Source organism: Pocillopora verrucosa, chromosome 8 (assembly GCF_036669915.1).
Source record: "Pocillopora verrucosa isolate sample1 chromosome 8, ASM3666991v2, whole genome shotgun sequence".
NCBI classification, from domain to species: Eukaryota; Metazoa; Cnidaria; class Anthozoa; order Scleractinia; family Pocilloporidae; genus Pocillopora; species Pocillopora verrucosa.
This window is the reverse complement of record NC_089319.1, coordinates 13,452,263-13,473,295: the sequence shown is the minus strand read 5'-3', so window position 1 is coordinate 13,473,295 and position 21,033 is coordinate 13,452,263. Positions and strand designations below refer to the sequence as shown.

General features: G+C 36.8%; 1 protein-coding gene across 8 annotated transcripts; it reads left to right on the top strand.

Moving 5' to 3' along the window:
* The first annotated feature begins 127 nt into the window (after nt 1-127).
* LOC131798601 (RYamide receptor) lies at nt 128-21,033 on the top strand. Of its 8 annotated transcripts, none has more exons than XM_066171037.1 (3): nt 128-147; nt 6,973-7,093; nt 18,729-21,033. In XM_066171037.1, the coding sequence occupies exon 3, from the start codon at nt 19,070-19,072 to the stop codon at nt 20,204-20,206; it is 1,137 nt and encodes a 378-aa protein (XP_066027134.1). In that variant the 5' UTR covers nt 128-147; nt 6,973-7,093; nt 18,729-19,069; the 3' UTR covers nt 20,207-21,033. The 8 variants fall into 8 exon arrangements, with proteins under 8 accessions (XP_066027134.1, XP_058972270.1, XP_058972269.1 ...); XM_059116287.2 differs by lacking the exon at nt 128-147 and adding an exon at nt 3,846-3,968; XM_059116286.2 differs by lacking the exon at nt 128-147 and adding an exon at nt 4,668-4,762.

The following is a 21,033-nucleotide window of genomic DNA, read 5'->3' as shown; positions in this document are numbered from 1 at the left end:
CTTACAGCGGATTTTCTTTGTGAACGGTTCGTTTTCTTTTTGTTTGTGCGGCTTGTCAAGTTGTTTTTAAAATTGAGACGTTCATATGTTAATTTGAGCAAATTTGACGACAATATGTCGAAAGGCTATTCGGATCCTCGAAACGTGGTAAGAAGTAAATTGCTATACATTTTAATGGTGGATATATAAAAATTACATACTATTTTGGAGCATACTCCTATTTTACCGTCAACCCGTCGGAATAACTTGCCTGTGTGATTGCGCCCACCAAATAAATGTCGCTAACCACTAACCGCTACCGTTATTCTAAAAGACGGTGACTAGACTAAACCTTAGCATAAATGTTGACATTTACTGAAAAAATAAGAAAAGACATAAGCTAATAACTCATCAACATATAAAGAAAATGGTTAACAAATTTTCTCACAAGGCGCTTCACTACAGCTATATTGAGTTAATTATAAAGAGGTTCATGCACATGTTGGTACTGGCACGCTGCACGCTGCACGCGCTGGGTATTACACATGTAGCTGAGTTTTCAATTTCATTCTGTTAACTGTGGACGGGCATTGACGAAGAACGTACCGTGGCGTACGAAAGGATACCAACTAAAATCTATTTTCGAACATACGAGGTACCGATTCCAAAAAAGAAATAAATAAACGATAAAAACTCATAGGGACAAGAATTAAACAATTTAGTGGCAAACCATAAGTGGACATATCTTTAAATAAATAGGACAAAAATACGGTTTCAGAGTCTCCCGCGGCAAATTCAGCGATGCTCGTTTCAGGTTTTAGCTCATTTAATAGCACTCCTCGGGGAAAAAAAAAACATCTGCCAAACAGATGAAGGAAAAATATAAGAATAGCTAAGTTAATGAAGTTCCCTGCATAGTGAATAGTTTTTAAAATCCTTTGCTTCGGCTATGCCGCTCATTTAGGCCTTTTTTTGAAGGCTTTAAAAAAATACTTGCTCTGGGCTTATTACCAGTTGTCATAGCTTCGAGGAAAAGAGGAAGTAAACTAAATGATTTGTTTTCGTAAATGATCTCCTCCACCTGCCGCACAAACTATATCCTCCGCATAGATCTGCCCACTCATTACCGGTAGAGTCTCTTCAATACACAATGCTGAACATCAAAGGGACAATGCCAAAAACCGACTTGGATTTTGAATGTTGCGGGAGAATTTTGAACCAGAGCAGAAACTGAGTAAGGTTTTTTAGCTCTAATTCTTTTATTTACTTTATTAGGATTTCGCTAATTCCTCAGCTGTTATGTGCTATGAAATAACTTTTATTCACGCCACAAGAAATCTAGCGAGGACATGGAGATGAATTTTTATTCCCGATTCAACGAACTTTAAAGAACATTTACCGCATTGATCAAAACATCATGGCGGACAAAAGCCGCGAACCAAGCCTTAATTCTCTTTCGCCTGGAATAGTTTTTGCTCACTTAATTTCTTGTATAAAAGTGAGAAATCGAAAAGCAATATAAAATTCATCAGCTCATTTTAAATAACATTCTTGGTTTATCGTTTTCCGGTAAAGTTGTCTATTAATCCGAGTTCTGGTTGAAAAATCATAGACTCCAACAGAAAAATGGTTATTAAAATGTCTCCTTATGTCATCTGTACTTTTCACACAAAGCTAATGAGGAAAGAAGAGAACGAATGAAAAAAAACATTGAAAAGGGAAAGCTGAATAAAGCCTGTAATGGTGCCAACTGAACTTAAACTTTGAAGAATGATCAGTCAGCTTTCTTCAATTTCTCAGAATATATACATATTATGATCTTGTACTTTCAGTTTTTAGTGACTTAGGTGGGCTCATTGATTTGATACAAATCTAATTGCGGAAGCGCCACGAAAGCCGTCGGTTCTGGTAGTTGTGTATGCGATCTCCGTTGCAGTGTAATTAGCGCTTCATTATTTATTACAGAAAACTAGCTGTTTGATAAAATCCAAGTGTAAATTGAAATTAGTGTTTTAGTTGACTACCAAAGTTTCTAGAATCGTTTTTCATGGACGTAAATAGTTAAACCAATCTGGAAAATGCACAGGTATCTCGACCTCGGTTAGTTAACTTAAGTGGACGTCACCACCTTTGATCCTAGAGAAAGGCGGAGCAAAAGGGGAGTGACAGGAAACTTTCTGAACCGTTTTCTTTCCTCTCGGCGAAGTGAATGGGTTAAATTTGTGGAGGGACGTGTTTTCATGTCTGCAAGGGTTGACTCATTTGATAAGGAAAGAGTTTGAGAAAATAATTACAATATGTCGATCTTACTCTAAGGTGGGTACGAATTCAGGAATAACAAGGCAACAAATGAATCCCGGTTCCTAGGTACAGAACTAAATGTGTCCAAATTCAAGAAAAGGAGATGTTTATACATATTGAAAAAAAAGATATATTAGTATAACTGCGCTGTTCGTTCACTGCTGAAGCACTTCGTTAGAGCTTTTGCCCCTCGATATAAGAATATCCTTCGTCAATGTCGACACTTTGTTAAGTCATGTACACCTCAGACATTTCAGTCTTTTTTTTTTCAAGAGAGCATTGGGCAAAAATCCATAACCAGTTATCCAAATGACTCTTAGCATAAAAGTGTTTACTTTCTTCATGTTCGACTTTAAAGGTCACATACATTTTAATATTTTTAAGACGAACCCTTGCCTATACGGTGTTATGCTTAAGCTTTTACAAATTTTTTACCTCTCGGTGTCGGTTTTTAACCTGTCAAAATACTCTTCCCATTCATGTATCGAGAAACCAGTATCAAACTAATAGAACTAAAAGAGAACCTTAGTCAAGTCTGATAAGCATGGAGCATAACTTGTCAAAAACATGTTTTTTTATTGCGCGATTCAGTTTCTATTTTTTAGGAAAAAAGATAGAACATTTTCGAGGTAAAAGCTACAAATTTGCCATGGCTTCTCTATCTTTCATTTTTTTGCAAATGAAGAACTCTTGATTTTGTTTTTAGTGTTGATTTCTCGCTGGTTGGGAAAAAATGCGTTTTAGAGCAAAATATAATGCGATTTGTCAATAAATCGCACGTTTCGGAGCCAATCAGATTGCAAGGATGATCAGTGATTTCAGCATAGCTGTTGTGTAGAGTTCTGGCGATCACAACTTTTCTGCCCCCACAAGGGTTCTATTATCCTGAGTCCATTAGGATAAAATGCTAGTCCAGTTTCCAACAATTTCTTTAACGTTCACAGTCCAAAATTCAGATAATGCTCTATCTCAGAGAAATCTTTCCGTCTGGCTCAAAACAAATCCTACACCTCTCAATAGAGTTTGGGCTGATTGAAAGATTCTTCGATTGTCCGAAAGAAGTCTGTTTCTAGTTATCAGTACTTTAGTAGCGTTAAGGTCACCGCTAAGGCCATATTCTTTTGTTTCCTAGGATATAATAGAGAGAGAAAAGGCATTGCTGCAGCGAAAAGTGCGGCGCCCACGGCTCATATGAATCAGACCAAAAGTTAATGAAATGAGTCAAATGTCGTGAATGTGTAAGGCTGTTGTGGTTAAAATCCGACTCTAAGACATGCGGTGGGAATTTTCTGTAGCCCGCAACTTATTTTAGCTTGTCAAAGAGATCTATCTCCTATTTGCAGCTTCTTATCTCTAACTACAGCACCATTCGGTTGACAGTAAAAGTTAATTAAAGAGCAGGTGTCCTAACCGCTGCTAATGTTATTGTGTATTTTATTTTAACGTAGGGTATTATTTATTAATGGCCTGGTAGATTGTGGTGTTTGAAAGGAAAAAATTTCATTTGTCGTCTGTTGCAAACTCAGCTGGATGCCGTCACTCTCACATTTCATTATTATCATGAATTTTTTTTACATTATTCTCCTTAATTCACTTACTCTACTTTCACTGCCGTTTTCCCATAATATTCACGAAATTTTGTATACCAAAAAATGCCGCCGAATGAGATCACGTGTCAAAACATCGAGGTAAGTTTTAAAACTACCTTACAGACTGAGTAAAAAATGTTACTCGCATAGTTGAGCCTTGCAATGATACCATCTGAGTCCAAATATTTAAGTTTTAGCATTGTCCTCACTGCTAAAATCCGAGTAATAAAGCCGAGTCAAGAGAATATAGCAGTTTATATTCCCTTGGCCAAGTGTAAGCTTTCCTAAAGAAAGGCAGGATGGAAGAAAATTATCCCATGAATTGAAAAATATAATTTTACATCATGGTAACTTCCCACTCCTCATCAAATTTGAATGCCTACCTTTAATTTCTTTACACCCATTACAAGATTTCTTCAAGTAGATAAGATTTTTTTCTTCAAAGTAATAATCTCTGTCTGAGCCATAGACCTCACGTTTTTCCTCGGTTTACTGAAAACGAATCTAAGAATTTTATTCTTCTCTCTCGCTTTGTTGAATTCAGTGTAATAAAAAGTGACTGATCAGTGTTAAAGGGGAACAAAGTTCCTTCCTCTAATATTTCAATTAATCCTTGTTTTCCTCGGTCACTAATGAATAATTCGAAATAGTACTTAGCATATTCATGTTTTTTACCAACCATTGTTTGGGTTTAAGGTTTTCAATTGAGATACAAGTAATTTAATTGGAGGAAATTTACCAATAAATTACTTGATATATGTAACCTATTTACTAGAGAGAGATCTAGCTGGAGCATAACACAGGCGCATGCTACAGTTTTTGTTAAACGTGCCCCCTTTCGTCATACCTTGGAGGTTTCGACATTAGCCGTCGGGGAAAACATCGCTAAGAAAGTGAGTAACAGACTGCTGAGAAAATTTTGATCGACAAATCCGACAAAGGCCTTTTTATGATGATTTTTAAGTTAACCAAAATGATCTTTAATACTTTCGGTTACTTTGTTCAACTGAAAGCATAGATGCTAAAGTTGCGATTTTGATTTAAAGCAGAGGACGTGTTGATGAAATAGAATCCGAGGTCCATAATCTATAGATATCTTTGTTATTTCGATAATGCCAAAAACTAAAACAAAACAAGTCTCCTTTAAAAACACTTCATTTTGAATATGCAATCGGGTCGAACTCCGAAGTAGGCACAGATCATTGGGTTAAATAACGAAAACAGTAAATATAAAATTTATGCGCCTAGATAACATCTTCTCAGTTGTAGTATCCCATCAGAATATTGCTTTCTCCATCGATTCATTGATTTTATCATCCAATCAAACATAGACTTGAGTACATATTACAACTAAATCCTAAATCCTAAAGCCTTTTTCTTTCATACTTTTTCACAAACACATCTTTCATTTCACATGATGCAATTCGGTTGCTAAAAGAGGAAAATTTTCTTAAACCCCCGGTTAAAAATTGCTTCTTAAAATTTTTAATTTCTTTTATTTTCGTTCTCTTAAGATCCTGAGAACCGATAACACCAATTTTAACTATTATCCGTCAACGTTGAAAACGAAAAATCAGCTTCATCCATGCGACATCATGGACTTGAGTGGATGCAACAATCTTTAGTTTCTCGTTAAAAACGTCTTTAGATTTACTTCCGCAATATCGAGTTTTCGAGGAACAGTGGCAGCAATACCGGAAATCTTCACGACAGATGTATACAAAGTAAGCGAGCTGAAAGTGAAAGTTACCAGATTTTAGACAAAAGGTCCATGAAATGATTCTGAATGAAGAGCAGATTTAAGCAATAAAACAGCGTGCTTATACTGGTAAAGTTTGAAAGAATAAGTTTTATATCTTGAACAGTTACACGAAAGTAAATTTTGCAATTAGAGTGTTTTTGGACACTAAACACGTTTGTTTGGAACTGTATCACTACAAACCATCAGTTTTATTTCTCCTTCTGTTGTTATTGCTCGACAGGTAAGTACGAAAATTTTCCAAGTCAAAGGCGAGAAGTGCTAGGTTCAAATAGTGGAGTCTTGTTGTATTTTGCATAGAAACTATAATAATCGTCGCCTGCTAGAGCTGTTTCCCTTTATCAAATTTACTACCTCTGTGCGTTCTTAATTGGCCGGACTTGGCCTCTCATCTCTAAGGAAAATCATGTTCGGAATCAAATATGTAGAGCATTAGGGTTAGGATATTTTATGGATTTAGGAAGTTTGACCTCTTCAAGGTCAATAAACAATGTAATAACTTGAAGTTGCTCTTAGACAGCCATAGAATCTAGAAAGTGGTGGAATCGAGTACTCAGACCTGACTTGATTTCACTGATTTCATTTCGGCAACCGATTTTAATTTACGCTGATTACTGAACAGATGCAAATATGGCCGATGAATCAGACAAGTTTGCCGTCAGCCAGTTCAATTAGTATACTATAAAACCCCTAAGGCCCTCGTTCTTTGATTAATTTCTTGTAAAGGTTTAATTCCAACACGGACATGTCTCGATGATACCTTAAAACTGTGATTTATTTGACTAAAAAATGAATAAAAACTAGTTGGTCTCAATCCACTGCCTGTAGAGAGAGAGACGGACATAGATGGCCGTCAAAATATTACCAGCGAGGTCGGGAGAGGCAGTAAAATCAAGTCTTTAGACACATTATGAATTCAAAATCTGGTCACGAAATCGCTGAGATTCAGATGAAGGAAGCTCGCCTCGATGCCTTAAACGATTGTCTTGAGGTGACTTTGCCGCAGCAGACTTTAGGCTCAACATTCTGATCGTTATCATTAGTCATACAGTCATGAATCGATCGATGAACAAATGAATATGGATCTGACTCTTGGCGATTTTACGCTATTTATTTCGTGATAAAATAAGTCACTCGGGGCTGCCAGATGAGATCATTGATATCAAGGGAGTTCCTCACCAGAGGAAAATCATCTGCTGCTAAATCACGAGGTTGTTCTCTAAGAGTGGCCGTTTTTCCGCCAATATCGCCCAAGGCAGATATGATCGGTAGCCTTCAAATTAATCTTGGTTTACACCGATCCTACATTCTAAATGGACAATGGATTAATGTTTTCTTTATCAGGAAGGCGTCAGAGTATTTTAAAGATTTGGTGTCATGGAAATGTGAATTACTCTTGGAGAGGAGCTCAACAACTCAGTACTTTTGGTGAAATTGAACGTGATACAACTGTTGAACAATACAGGTGAGGAATTTTCTTTTTTTCGTTTTGTAAAATAACTTCTCCCTCAAAGTGCTCTCGTTTGAGCATAAGACGGGAATTTAGCTAGCATTTAATTTTTTTTTCCGTAAATGAAATGCTTGTTGTAAGTAATGACTGAAGAGTGAAGCTGTCAATTAGTCGCTTTAGGCTGTTTTAGTTCAGATTTTGAGTAAGTACTTCACTGAGCATCTGGAACCCCTCCATCCTTAGCATTCAAGCAGGTGTAATTGCCGATTGGGAGAATTAAGAGAAGTAAAAGGTTTTACCGAAGTTTTGAAGACATCGCCACTTTCTCCAACAACTGATAACAACCGGTTATCGTTGAAAGTTTAGATTTAGAAATATATCTAAGTCATCCGTTGATATCGACCTCTTGCAAAGAAATATATCAAGGATATTGGAGCTGAGGAGAGTTTTTAAGTCAGAAATATAATGCTTGATCAAGCTATCTGCTACAGATCTTCTTCGAGAGTCGTTGCTTCTCATAGCAACAAAAAAAAACGCATTTTCTTTCGTCTCCTTCGGGAAGACTAATTCAAATGAAAAATCGATGAAAGCAGGTCACCGGCCTAACCTAGACTTTCATCGGTAGATTCTATAAAAATAATGGGTTGGTGACATATGGCTCAACTCCAATATACCATATCTACGAATATCATGTTTTACTCCAACAAAATTTCCGCTCTCGATTTCCTTTCAACAAAAGTAGACGAGCTGTTGTCAAAGATGCCGCCACTTATGATAGCGACTTTGATGTTTAGAGCGCGCCTCGAGCTTCAGGTGACATTTCCTGTTCAGTTAAAAATCGCCACAGGATAATGGATTTTAAGCTGTCTCTGCTATTCGTGCTCTTATTGTTTATTGATAGTGTTTGCTTCATGTTATGTGAGGTCAACCTTGATAACAAATTATAAGGACATCTTGGTCTCATGGAACTTTACAGAAATCCTTTTAAAATAGGATGATAACGAGATAGAGGCAGTTTTGCGAGGATTTTAAAAGCAGTTTACTGACAACCTGAAACTTTGCACCTGAGGAAGCAGCGTTTTGGGGAATTGAAGTACTGCACTTTTCGAGCGACGAAGTCAAATCAAAGTCGAAGTAACCACAGCGTCCAATCAGAACATAAGTAGCTATTAAGAGGAATCGACGAGAGCTTAAGTCCTCAAGCACAGGTAAAGGGAGGTGATTAAATTGTAATTGGTCAGGATTGTGTCGTGGGTCTGATTGGTTGAAACAGCCAAAGTTTTTTAGATCAATCATAAATCGAAATAAGAGAACACAAATGGAACCCAGGCTTATACATTGCACTCCATAGGAAATTGCCTTAAGGTGCTTGATCAGATTGCCCCGAGAGCTCGGTTTGCATATCTGCATTGAATTCATGCAAAAAGTAAGAGTAAGTTTTTTTTCTCAGTGGTCAAGTTTTTAAGTGAATGGCGCTAAAAAAATCAGCAATTGGGAGAGCATTCTTGAGCACTCAGAATAAAAAGGGAGTCTGGTCAAAAGTGGCTCAAAGCCATAAAATTCCAGGGTTTGCATAAATTTTGGGAAATGGAGCCAAACGTTTCCCTTTTGTGTTCATGGTAATTGGTCCTCTTTGCCACGTTTCATACTGAAAGTTCTTTTGAACTCTGGATGTGCCTTTGGAGCAAAAGAGGATAATAATCATAAAAATAAAGAATGAAAAAATAAATCGTCACCGTTTTGGAAAGAAAATTAAATTTCAAGTTCTAAACATCACCTTTTATCTGTAATCACCGATACATTTGTGGTGACTATGACTGTTACGCAAATTTTAATGAGAGAATTCTTCGATGCATAGAAACAGAAGCATGTAACCTCTGAGTTTTGTAATTTGTGCCAGTCTATTGGTTGTCTACCTTTGTCCAAGAGAACCATGTTTTGGCGAGTGTTTTTGAATATTTGTCTATTACTTCAGGAACTTGAACAAAAATATACGACGTGCCTCAGTAATAATTTGATTTTTTTATTATTTCGAGGTCTTCAAGTTATATTCGGCAGCCCCTAAAATCTCAAATAAAACGCAATCATAATTTGGGAAATTCAGCGTGTTGTTTTTCACAGCATGTCATCGAGATGTGCATATCATACTTTCCGAAGTTTAATCTAACGTGGCATAACTGGGGAATCTGTCTACCTAGCCTCTTAGACAAAAAATGGCTGAAAGAAGGCGGTAAGTGTCGTTTATTTGTACTGATGGGACCCCATATGAGTTTAAAAATACTCTTAGGAACTTGATGGGATTTTGGTCCTTTAGCCTTGCAGATAAACGTTCAAATGCATACTTTTCCACGAGGTTTTGTCGAGTTAACCAAAGGTTTAGGCTGACGAGTTGGTAAATATTACATTTGCATCTATGAGAGTCTGGTATTCAATTGAGTCCCATCTTTAAGCCTTACGTGCAGAAATTAGTAGCTACATTATTCACAAATTCAAAGTTGTTTGTTTATCCTGAAAACTAATATTAGTCACACAATGAATTCTATCGTCGTCGATCTATCTTATATCATTCGGGTGTTCCACATACAGATGCAGGACTATCGCAAAGTTTGGCAGGTAAATGATGTCCAAGTAGCTCAAAAGCTGGATATAGGAATCTTTTGGGGGGGCTTCTGAGTTCCACACAAAGACAACAGGGTTGGTTTTCTTTACATTTTGTGACTTCTTTAACCACGCCCGTGACTGTTACTTTTAAAACATATCTTTGTCTTTGATAACCGAACTCAAGATGTTCACCATCTTTCGTATCAGCTTCTTTCGTACAAGTGCTTTTCGACATTATTAATCCTGAGTATGTAGGAAGCTTGTCACATAATGAACCTCTGATGAGTCAAACTTGCCGACGAGTTCTGTCATAACATAGGACTATGACTGATACTGACTGAGGGTCGAATCCTTACGAGGATTGTTTCTTTTCCCGATCTGGTGACAAATAGTTAATGTATTTCCGTATATAGATTGTCAACGGTGCTTTTGCAAGCTAGTAAGCTTATTTCTATGAATGACACGGAATGTTTTTAAATCGCACGTAAACATTCACAGCATACGTGCATTTGAGCTTCGCCATCAAGATACAGGCTAGGTAGATTTAACAATTACCTGATCCAAAAACACTGAAAAAAGAACGATCGAGAAAATAACGATCTATTCGACGGCCCTCTGGCTGCAGGGCACTCCAGTTCAACCATTATTATTCTCAATGATCAACCAATGGATACATTTATTTCAGTGAATCTTTATATAAAAATATTACTGTTGCTTTGTCTAGTCAGTGAATATACTTCAGTATTGTTTCTGTGAAGAGGGTCATTTGTTTTTATCTATTTGAAGAACTTGTAGCTTTGCCTCTTCCCGTTGAGCAATGATTTTAAGGTTTGAAGGAGATGAGTATTAGATCCACGGTAAGATTATCATCTCCAAGTGAAAATCAATCAAAAAGCTTTTAACTCTGAAAGAAATTTGATTCATTCGATAAGTGCTGATGCCAATAAAGCCGATAGTCTTCTGATGCAAATAAAAATTAACAATGTTAACGTGAATGACACAGAAGAAAAACGAGAACGCATTATCTGATCACTTTCCAACTGAAACAAATTTAAAACATGGCGGAGACGAATTTAAGTGCAGACTCTTTTAAATCATGTTTGGTCTTGCATTAGCAGTGTTTGAACGGGTTCTGAACCAACATGAATAAAGCGCAAGGTAAGGTAAATATTATTTCCTTTTAATACGTGTGTGTTTACTCAGCAGTTATTAAAGCGTACTTGTGTATACGTTCAGGCAGTCGGAAGACTACTCATTTGTAAAACTAGTTTCTCTTGCTAGCACGCATGCGCAATCAAAATGAAGGTACGCCTCAAATTGAAGCTTAAATCAATAGATCGCACCGGCGCCAAACACAAATTATGTGGGTTTTTCATAGTTACAAATTCAAGGTTCAAGATTATCCCCAAATATCTTTCTTTCTTTGTTCCTTTCTGCTCTTTGATTTATGACCTGAATGAAACAAATGATAAAACTCGGCTTTCCCAAGTTCAACATCGCCCTCGTTGTCTCGATCTTCTTGACATAAGTTACTCAATTTTCAATTGAATTTTGTCAATATGGAAATCTGGGATTGAATTTAGCTACCGCAAACAAATAACGGCTCATATGATGCTGTTTAGAGTCTCGCACATTTCTTTGCAATACCACCCTGGGTTGCCTCGCAGTTTTAAAGTGATGTCGAAAAGTGGTGGTACAACGTGCAATGAAGTATTCGCAAGTGTCCTACAAACCTCTATCCGAGGCAAAAACGTGTTTCGAAGTATCCTGCGTCGTTGATATTCATGTTGATTGACCGTGTTAATATTGACTAGGATTTACTCTTTAATGCTTGTTAACGCCACAAATGAAAGTAATTCTTGATCTCGCACGCGGAGTGCAGCCCGCAGAATATTGTCGCGACAAGCTTAAATGAAGTGTTGACATTTATTTTGATCTATTTTCAGCGTAAACCTCTTCCCTCAAAAGTAATCCGATCTAACCACTCTAATCAATTTAACTTTAAATACTTTAGTGGCAGATATACGAATTTCCTATCGTGCACTCGTCAAAAAAACATACTTCATTACAATTTTTGACGAAAAGTTCAATCTACATCCGGCCTTCTCTCGGTTTCTGGACGAGATCACATGGAAACTGTCTTTTGATTCTTTTCCCTGAGTACACAAAAGGAAGAACTTTGTAAACCTCATTACAGGACTGTTTACTTTGGTGTAATTATCGACTTTCGGCTCTTTTCCATGGACAAAAATTAGGCCAATAGGGTAAACAAGGAAGACAAACACTAAACAGATTGATCGCTTTAAGAACCTGCTAACACAAAAGCTTTCAAAATGATTTCTAGTCAGTGTTTGCGGATCATTTTGTTTCATGAAAGCAGCTGTAATTTTCCGGTGATGTTTTTAATGGAAACCCTATCAGGAAAACCCAAGAAACGTACCCAACAACGAATTATTTTTCAGCAAAGGGTGAGTCGTTTTAGAACAGAGCTTGTGTTCGTTTTGATTCCTAGGGATACCAACATGATTCATGAAGTTCACCTTTAAATGCGCCTATTTGGTCCAAAGCGACTTAACTATTTGTTTTCCTTCAAATGAAAACCAGCATTTATCCCATTATGTAACATGACCGGAAAAATTACTTTGAGTTTAATTAGCGCAGGTTTTGTGTTGCTGCCAGTAACCGTAGAAGACTGTGGCTAATAGTTTTTAGACCTTTGTAAATTAAAAAAACATCTTTGTGTTTCAGAAACGGAAGGTTTGGATTACATAGGAGAAAAGAGAGTTAAGCCCGCAAGCTTAATCTTCGCAGATAAAACGCTCTTAATAAAATACGGGCAGAAACCAAATTTTATCGGAAAATTTCTGATAAGTGACAAGGAACGACATCCATTATGCTTCTTGGGTGGTTGTTGTTGCTCAGGACAGGCTTTTCAACTCATAACTACATTGAATATCAGCAACTCTACAGGAAGATTCCAACTACAAAAAAAATGATCTGAATTCGTTGAAATGTAATATTTGTTATTAGACTCAAGACTGGATTACAAATGATTGAAAACCAAAAGAAGAAATTTGTTAAATATTCATGCTCTTGACACTTATAGACATATTATAGACAAGAGAATCCATTTTAATTATTGTGAACACACTAACCTGATGCAGTCAAAACAGAACAGAGCATCACTGAACAACTATGGGAGGAAACCACATTGACTCGCAGAAAAAAGTAAGCAAGGGCTTGTAGAACTGGGTGAGTCACTAAAATGACAGTTGTTTATGTTGGTCAAGGCCCACATGAAAATTAACCAGAATCAAAAATGATTGCGATTTCCTTTTTCCGCTTTGAATCCGTCTTGGCGCCAAAGCGAAAGGCATTTTGAAGAGGAAACTGATCGAGTGAAATTGATCAGCCCAACTAGAAATGAACGACATGAAACAATATATCGATAGCTAAATACGCTGTAATTTCTCCGTAAACACTCTCCAATGTAACTTATCTTTATTCATGTTTATCTTACTCCAAGTACATGCCACAAAAACGGTATTTTTCAGCGGGTTTCACATATTTCATAAAAAATAAAACACGAAATGCATGTATGCAAACCGCAGCGGTAAAAACAATCCTGAGTGTTGAGTAGATTACTTTTAACTGTCTCCTCTGGTTAAGAACCACTAAATGTGCAGTGATATTCGCTAGATCATATTATTCCACTTACAATTTTGTCGTTATTACCTTCATGACGTTGTCACTCGAGGACAATACCGAAATTTAACGAGCCCAACTTTTCACTCTCTTAGAGCCACTTAAGTTCAATAGCCGCGGGCCCTCAACATGTTCATTATTGATGAAGATCTTGAATGAAACCATTTACGTTTGCCATAAAAATCATAGTCAATTCGCTCTTGAAATAGAACGTCAACAAATAACTAGTAGAAAATACCGCCCTGAAAAAATTACATGACAATAATCTCCTCCAGATTATGAATGTAGAGGAGATTTGCATAATGACGAGAATATATGATCCTGCTAAAATTATATTTTGTTTACTTCTAGAAAGCACCATAGAAATATTAGATCGATAAGGTGATTGCAACTGAACATTGTCGAATGATGACACTTTTTCAATTTATCAATTTTATAGAAATATGATAAAGCACCCCTATTCATAGGTATCAATCAAGGCATTTTCAGCGACAATATGCGAAATCTCCTCAGTTTTGATATTGATGCTCGTCTGGGTAGTAACTGTGTAGAACATTTTCTAAACGCGGGAGACACCTAAAGAATTAATAACATTCAGATGTTTTGTAGTGATGATTAATGTCGACAAGTCAAGACAAGTTTATAAAGAGCGTAACTGATATTCCCAGGGCATTCCAATTTCCAGCGCGTTTTTACATTTATTATTGAACATCTCGAATCTTTTTTCAAGCTGAGTAATTAGTCACCTGCTCTCAAATGGCAGGACATGCCGGAAAATGGAAATCGTGATGATAATTAAACATTCGAGCTGTCACTCACTTCCAGTCCAAGGAAACTGAAACTGGAGAAGCATTTGCTTTCATTTATTTGAAAATCTACAACAATGGCAAAACAAAACCGTAAGCAACGCACTGGGAAAACAGGTTTTTAGTAAATCTTAGTTCTTGTTGTTATTATAAATAAGTTTTCTTTTTTATTTTATTCACAGTTTTTCATCAGAGTTGTTAAAAATAAATGGAGCCCTGACTTTTCGAAGAAATACGAAGGGTTGAATTAAGATAATATTTTTGGGGTTCCTTGAATGTGCATCGACCTGGATATTAAAAATAAGGTTAGCAACATAAACCACGAAATGGAGAGAAGTGCAACATTTTAAGAAAGCGTTTATTTTACAAACGTACCAGCCCATTGTGGGATCGAGGTAGCTTGATCTATTTAACCACCAAAATCAGATTCAAATTTTTTTTCTGTGAGATAGACTGCAGTGTCTCCGTTATTAAAGACTTCGTCATACTTTTCAGTATCTAATGAAATTACTGCAATTATTGTAATTTTTTTGTTGTTAACGACTGGAATCTTGGACGATTCCTGCTCTATTGAATTACAAATATTTGCTGACGGTTAAGCGTTTGCAGTACAATAGATGGTAAACACGCAACTTAAGCGGAGAAATCTCATCCAAGTTTCAACATTTAACGTAAATATGTCCTAGATTTGACCGTGAATTGAAAATGTGTCAAACATGAACAAAAAAGCTGGTCAGGTAAAACATATTATCATCTAATCGACGATGTTGACAATTCATTATCAAAAGGAAGGACTGAAATATGGAACTTGTATACTGCTACCGGCAGGCTTTGCTGTTGGATTCATGAAATGGAAGATTCGTTCAGTCCATGGTGAATTTAAGGAGGATCTGAGTAGACCTTTTTTCTCTTTTTTTTTTTTTAAGGTTTGCAATTGTAAAAACCTCAGTGGTGTGCGGTAAATAGGGCGATGTAATTAAGTAAGTTATTAGATATCCCGTGGATAATATGGCGTTTGGACGCTTTCAGAAGCGAGTGATTTCCTGGGTTGTTCCAGTAGATTTGAAAAATTACTCTGCAGTCGATGCGGAAGGAAATGAGGCTATTTCGCTTTGTTTTAGAAATGTTTATCTTTAACGAGAAAGACAACCATTTAGACCGTTAACAGAAGTCTGCAATGCTGTTTAGAAAGAAAATTCGCGTCCGAGTAAGCGCATGTATCTTTTATCTTTGACACTTGTTTATGATTTGTGGAGAGCGACATGAGAAGCTCTTTATGATTCATTATAGATTCCTAGCTTTATTGCCCTTAGACGCCGCAATTTACAGTTGATGGAAATTCGCGACCTACAGAAGACTTTAGAATGACGAATGAAAAAAGTAACATGAAATCATTTTACAATGTTTGATGTTTGTTGATTGAATCAAATGCCGAAAAAAAAAATCGATTAAGTCCGTTCATCCTGCCAACGGGGTTGTGAAGTTCTAGAACTGAAGAAAAAGAATCCAGGTATCTTTGTTCTTTCTTTTAAACTAGACATTGAAATATCAATATGACGTCAAATTGCAGTATCAGAAGAATTATGGCAAAAAAGATAAATCAAACAGGATAAAATACTCTTTTGAAAAGAGGTAACCAAATTATAGACACAAAAAAACAGTTCTGTCATGGAAAAAGTATTTAAATACGGAGAGACCCTTGAAGATTATTGTCAGTGTCGAGTAAGTATTTGAAATGGCACAGTTCGAAAAGCGTTTAACTTTCGCAAGTGGTTTTATTCAAGCAATATTAGTTCCAAAAAAGCTCGTTTTTTTTTCATGGTCAGTCAGTTCTTTTGTTTATATAATTTAACAACGTATTTCAAAACAACGAATCTTTTGCACATTCCCCACAGCTCTATTACCGAATTCGTACTGGGAGAACATCTTATTATAGCTGTTAGAAAGAAAAAATGATTCATCCCTTAAAAGGCGAATAATAAGTTCGAAACTGAATGATGTTATCATTTCTTAATTGACATCAGTCAAACTTAATCCTGATGGAAGGCTCATCGCTTACCCGCTGGGTTGAAGGCGTTTGAAAAGCTTCACCTTCCAGTAAACATTCTTAGAGGCAGTAAAAAGTAAATTTCTATTGGTCTATGAACAGAGCACTGAATGTTTTGCAAGCATAAGTCCTTTAAAAGACTTGTTTGAAAAACATTATACAGCAGTACTACAGTGGACAAGTTACTTTACACTGGAATACTGTAAGTAGAGTTTCGCGGAGACTCGTCAAATTGAATCTAGTAACAAATGCTTGTAAGTGTCTGTATACTGATTGCCAACGCAAAGTTTCATACCGTTGGAAGGTCGCCACATGTTTATGGAATTAGCTCCCATGATGTTTTAGAATTAATGAAGCCCCAAAACTGTAAACCTAGAGTTGTATCGGGCCGACTCTGATCCCTACAGTTCAGCTGGTATTTCAAGGTTCTTAAGCTGATGATTTCGGCTTTAAATACGTTTTAAGTCTTGAAATTATTTGCAGGGTTAAATGTTAAGCTTCTCGAAAGTATGTTACAAACATCTTTCGTGGAATATTAAAATAGATAAGAATCCCTAAAGGACGTGAGGCTCAGTACAGAACTTCATCTTGCTGTTTGGGAAAAGATATCCGATCAGTTTTTAATGAAGCTTGAAGCCATTCACCAAATTTAGGCACATAGAGAAATATATTTTTTTCGGCTCAGTGATTACTAGACGCTTGTGTGGACACAAGCCAAGATTGCTTCCTTTCAAGAGCGTAACACAGCAATACAAAATAAACATTTGTTACTTATTATTGAGTCTGTTGAGGTCACCCATACATAAATTCACTTACTATGAGGGGCTATACATTACAAAACTTGAATAAAAACCTTTTTTGACGCTGAAAAAAACCATTTTCAACGTTAAGATTTCCTGATTGGCGGCTGGGACGGGAGTGTTTTTTATGATCCAAGAGCGAAAGCTTCTCGACAGGAAATTCTTATTAAATAGAAGCTCATATTTTTGCCAATGGCAAAAGCATCTGCTTTGTTGGTCATTGATCAGATGCCGTCTCAGATCATACTCCATCGCACGTCAGAAAGAGAAAGTTAAACTTGTACCCCGCAAGAAGTGTGGAAACGATTATGAAACGTGCCAAATCTGCATTTCATTTTTTGCGGAAGGTAATTGAATCCGTTTTAGCGCGTGAAAGTCTCCCAGATAAAGCGACCTCATTAAAAAAACAAAAAACAAAAAACAAGGAAAAGACGATACGTTCTAAAAATAATGACTGAGATAACAAGCGGTGATATGCCCAGAATAACGACAACAAAGCTAAAATATTTGAAGAAAAACAAACTCTCTCTCTCTAAAAGTAGGTCAATTTCAGTGTACACAATATATCAGTAACGGTTTGAATCAAACACCATATAGGCACCACCGACGAGGCTTGTTCTCGAGGCGGCGGTAATTTAAGCAAATTCTAAGTAATAAGCAACATTACTCCATATTAAATTTCAAGTTATCACATTTTGCTTCCCATATCAGAATTTTTATTGAAAAATAAAAGAAAAGAACATCAGTATTGTTGTGTAAAAGAATAATAACAGACAATTTCCCTCAGGCAAAGATCGTTTTGAGGTTTTTCAAGAAATTTTCTTGTCACAACTCGATCTATTTTTCTCGTCCAAGTAACCATTATTCAATCTTTACTTAATTTTTACCAAGCCCTCCGCTTATTAGGCAGGATGTGTAATTTGTCCTATAATGCTGACCTAATAATGCAACATGTTCATCGTTCGTTCTTCATCAAATAGAACTCGAAAATCGAAAACCAATTAGTGGCACATCATTAAGAATTCCACGAGTCTAAAATAATTGAAGTTTATATGCTGTTTACTTCAACAAAGAAAAGTTTCAGGCAAAAACAAAGGAGGCATTTAAAGAAAAAAGGCCATTTAATAATGATCTGATATGTTTAGTTATGGGTCCATTATTCTTAGCAGTGTCTCGGAGAGTCACGTCAAAATCAAATTGTCAAATGAAGTGTTTTTAAACTGAGTCAAACCCGATTAAAAGACTCTTGATTTCCAGAGTTTTGTTTGCATAGCTGTAAGTAAAAATCATGCCGTCGAGTTTGAACTTTTACGCAGTCTCATAACCAGTTTCTTTGACAGTGAAATCATTGTTTACCGGTCGGTACTTCACTCTGCGAAAACGGTTACAAGCTGACCGCTTTTACTATATCAGTTATAAAAACTATCCATTTGTTTTTACAGGTAATAGCCGGACTCAGACGATTAAATATATCTATCTAAACGCACCCTCGAATGTTGATTAGTAGTAGACAACATGCTCTTGAAGGGTAATAAATAATGCGCCTATTCAATCTTGAGATCTATGATCAATCTTGTGTTTCAAGTTGGGGGCGGCTTTAATTAAGTTGCTCTTTAATAGCTCATTATTTGCGCAAATCTGTTTGTTAATAGATTCCATTCACAAGGACGCGATAACATTATTTCTTTCAGATTTAGCCAGATGACCTAATGTTGTGATTTCCGATAGCGGTGCAAGTGCTGACGGCTGGGCATTACTGATTTACATGCTTTAAATAACTCGACACATAAAACCTAAAGAGGAACCAGGAGCATCAACAAATTCTCCACCTCACAATAGCTTACAGAACGACGGCTCCTTTTGAAAGACTTTGTTCCTGAAATACAGGCTTCGACTTACGCTGTATCCTGGAAAAAGAAACAGCTAAAACTGCTAAACAAAAGTTATCAGTGGTGAACTGTTGTGTAGTTTAAACGGTTTTCAAGTAGGTTTGACTGATTTTTGACTGTCGACACCTTGCTCTGTTAAAATCATGTCCAACAGCACTATTCAACCTACAGCCAGTGAAGTGGAACTAGAGGATAAAGTGAAACCGGCCTTCTACGCGGTAGCTTTTGTACTGGGACTTTTGGGCAACTTTTTAGTGATTATCATCGTAGTAGCCAGACGAAATCGTCGAACAGCAAATGACATATTTATCTTGAACCTGGCCATAAGTGACCTAGTATACCTGTTTGTCTGCCTTCCAACAAACGTCTATATGATGTTTGCAGACATTCAGTATGACCTGTACTGCCGTTTAATTTGGCCTTTAATGACTGTCACTGTCAATCTCAGCATCTTCACTCTCACATCCATGGCTGTTTTTCGGTGTTATGTCATTCTGTACCCTTTTAAGGCCGAGATGCGTCATCGCTACGTTCTTCTTTGGATCGTGGGAATTTGGTTTCTTGGACTCCTTCTTGTGCTCCCGTTACTACTCGTGACAAAACCGAAGCTGGCGGAGCCACAAGGGTGTACAGAGGTTTGGCCTTCCCCTCAGTACAGGCAGGCCTACACAGCCAGCCTTTTCGTACTTCAGTTCATGCTGCCACTGACCATTATTGCTGTTGCATATGTTCGTATCGGCCTCGATCTGGTGCGTCAAGGTAGACACCAGGTTCCACATCACGCGGCACATCAAGAAAGAAGAAGAGAGAATATGCAAGTGATTAAAACATTAGCAACAATCGTGATCTTATTTGCTATTTGTATGCTGCCTGCTCAGCTTGCCTGGCTTCTTCACGACTTTGCTTATGAAGATAACAAAAGCTTGGTAGGTTTCCTGTTCAGCTTCTCTCCCTCACTACTCTATTTCCACAGCTGTTTGAATCCAATTGCTTATGGCACGCTCACTAAGCACTACCGGCGTGGTTTCATCCGATTTTTCTCTTACGTTTTCTGCTGCGGCTTCATAAGCTTGCTCAGAAGGAACTCAGCTACAAGTCACTTGGGCTTAAACAAGATGTGTGCAACTTGGGGAAAGAGAAAGACGGACAGTAGCAGCAGTAGTGAGTTTTGCCAACGAAACAATAACACGGAGGTAGCCTTACTACAGGAGGAACTATTAAAAGATAATGGACCAGAAAATGTTTCGCAAGGAAAACTGGAAAAAGAAACAGTTGTTTAAGTCAAACATGCACATTTACCTTACGAAGTATAACACAGATTAAAATATCGCAGTAAAATTCCAAAATAATCCTAAACATATGATTACAAAGACATTTACTGAGTATATTTTTGTTAAAAAAAGAAAGGGAGCAGTGCTCATGAATGGAAGGAATCTTACTTGTAAAATAGAAAGAGTTTCATCTTTTTAAATCAGAGATTTCGGTGGTCTAGTCTACGCCAACATTGTTCAGGAAGTTCTTGCCTTTAGCTATGTAGAATATCTGTACCTGTACTTATTGATCATTTCCTTTATTCTCGTGACCTCAATGTGTGTTTGGGGGGTAATATTGTAAGGAGAAATTAGATGCTAGTCACTTTTAATGGTCAAAGGGATGAATAGAGCGATTTGGGTAAAGGGTTGCAAAAAAATGTTACCTCAATACACAGATTAATGCAAGTGCTTTTAAGAATCTACCGAAACCCTCTAAAGTAGAGCGATGAACTAGGTACGCAATTCAAGAATAGTAGGGCCCTTAAACTGAATAAAACTGATAACCCGCTGATAGCTACTTTTCATACAGTTGGACCTGTATTAAGCGGTGGTACAAGAGGGGTGACCGCTTAAAACAGGTTGACCGCTTAATACGGGCCTCACAAATAAGGGTACAATAGAAAGCGTGAAAAAAACGTTGTATGTCATAATTAACCACATAATGTACAAAAACTCGCTCAAAATTACTACTAACATTAATTTCGGGAGATAAACATGGATTAAATTTTACTCATAAATTATCCTTCGTTTCATTTGAAATAGTTCCGCTTTAAGTGATTGTTTAATAAAAGTGA

What these genes read in the sequence shown, in the direction of transcription:
- LOC131798601 (XM_066171037.1), top strand. Translation starts at nt 19,070, where the DNA reads ATGTCCAACAGCACTATTCAACCTACAGCCAGTGAAGTGGAACTAGAG.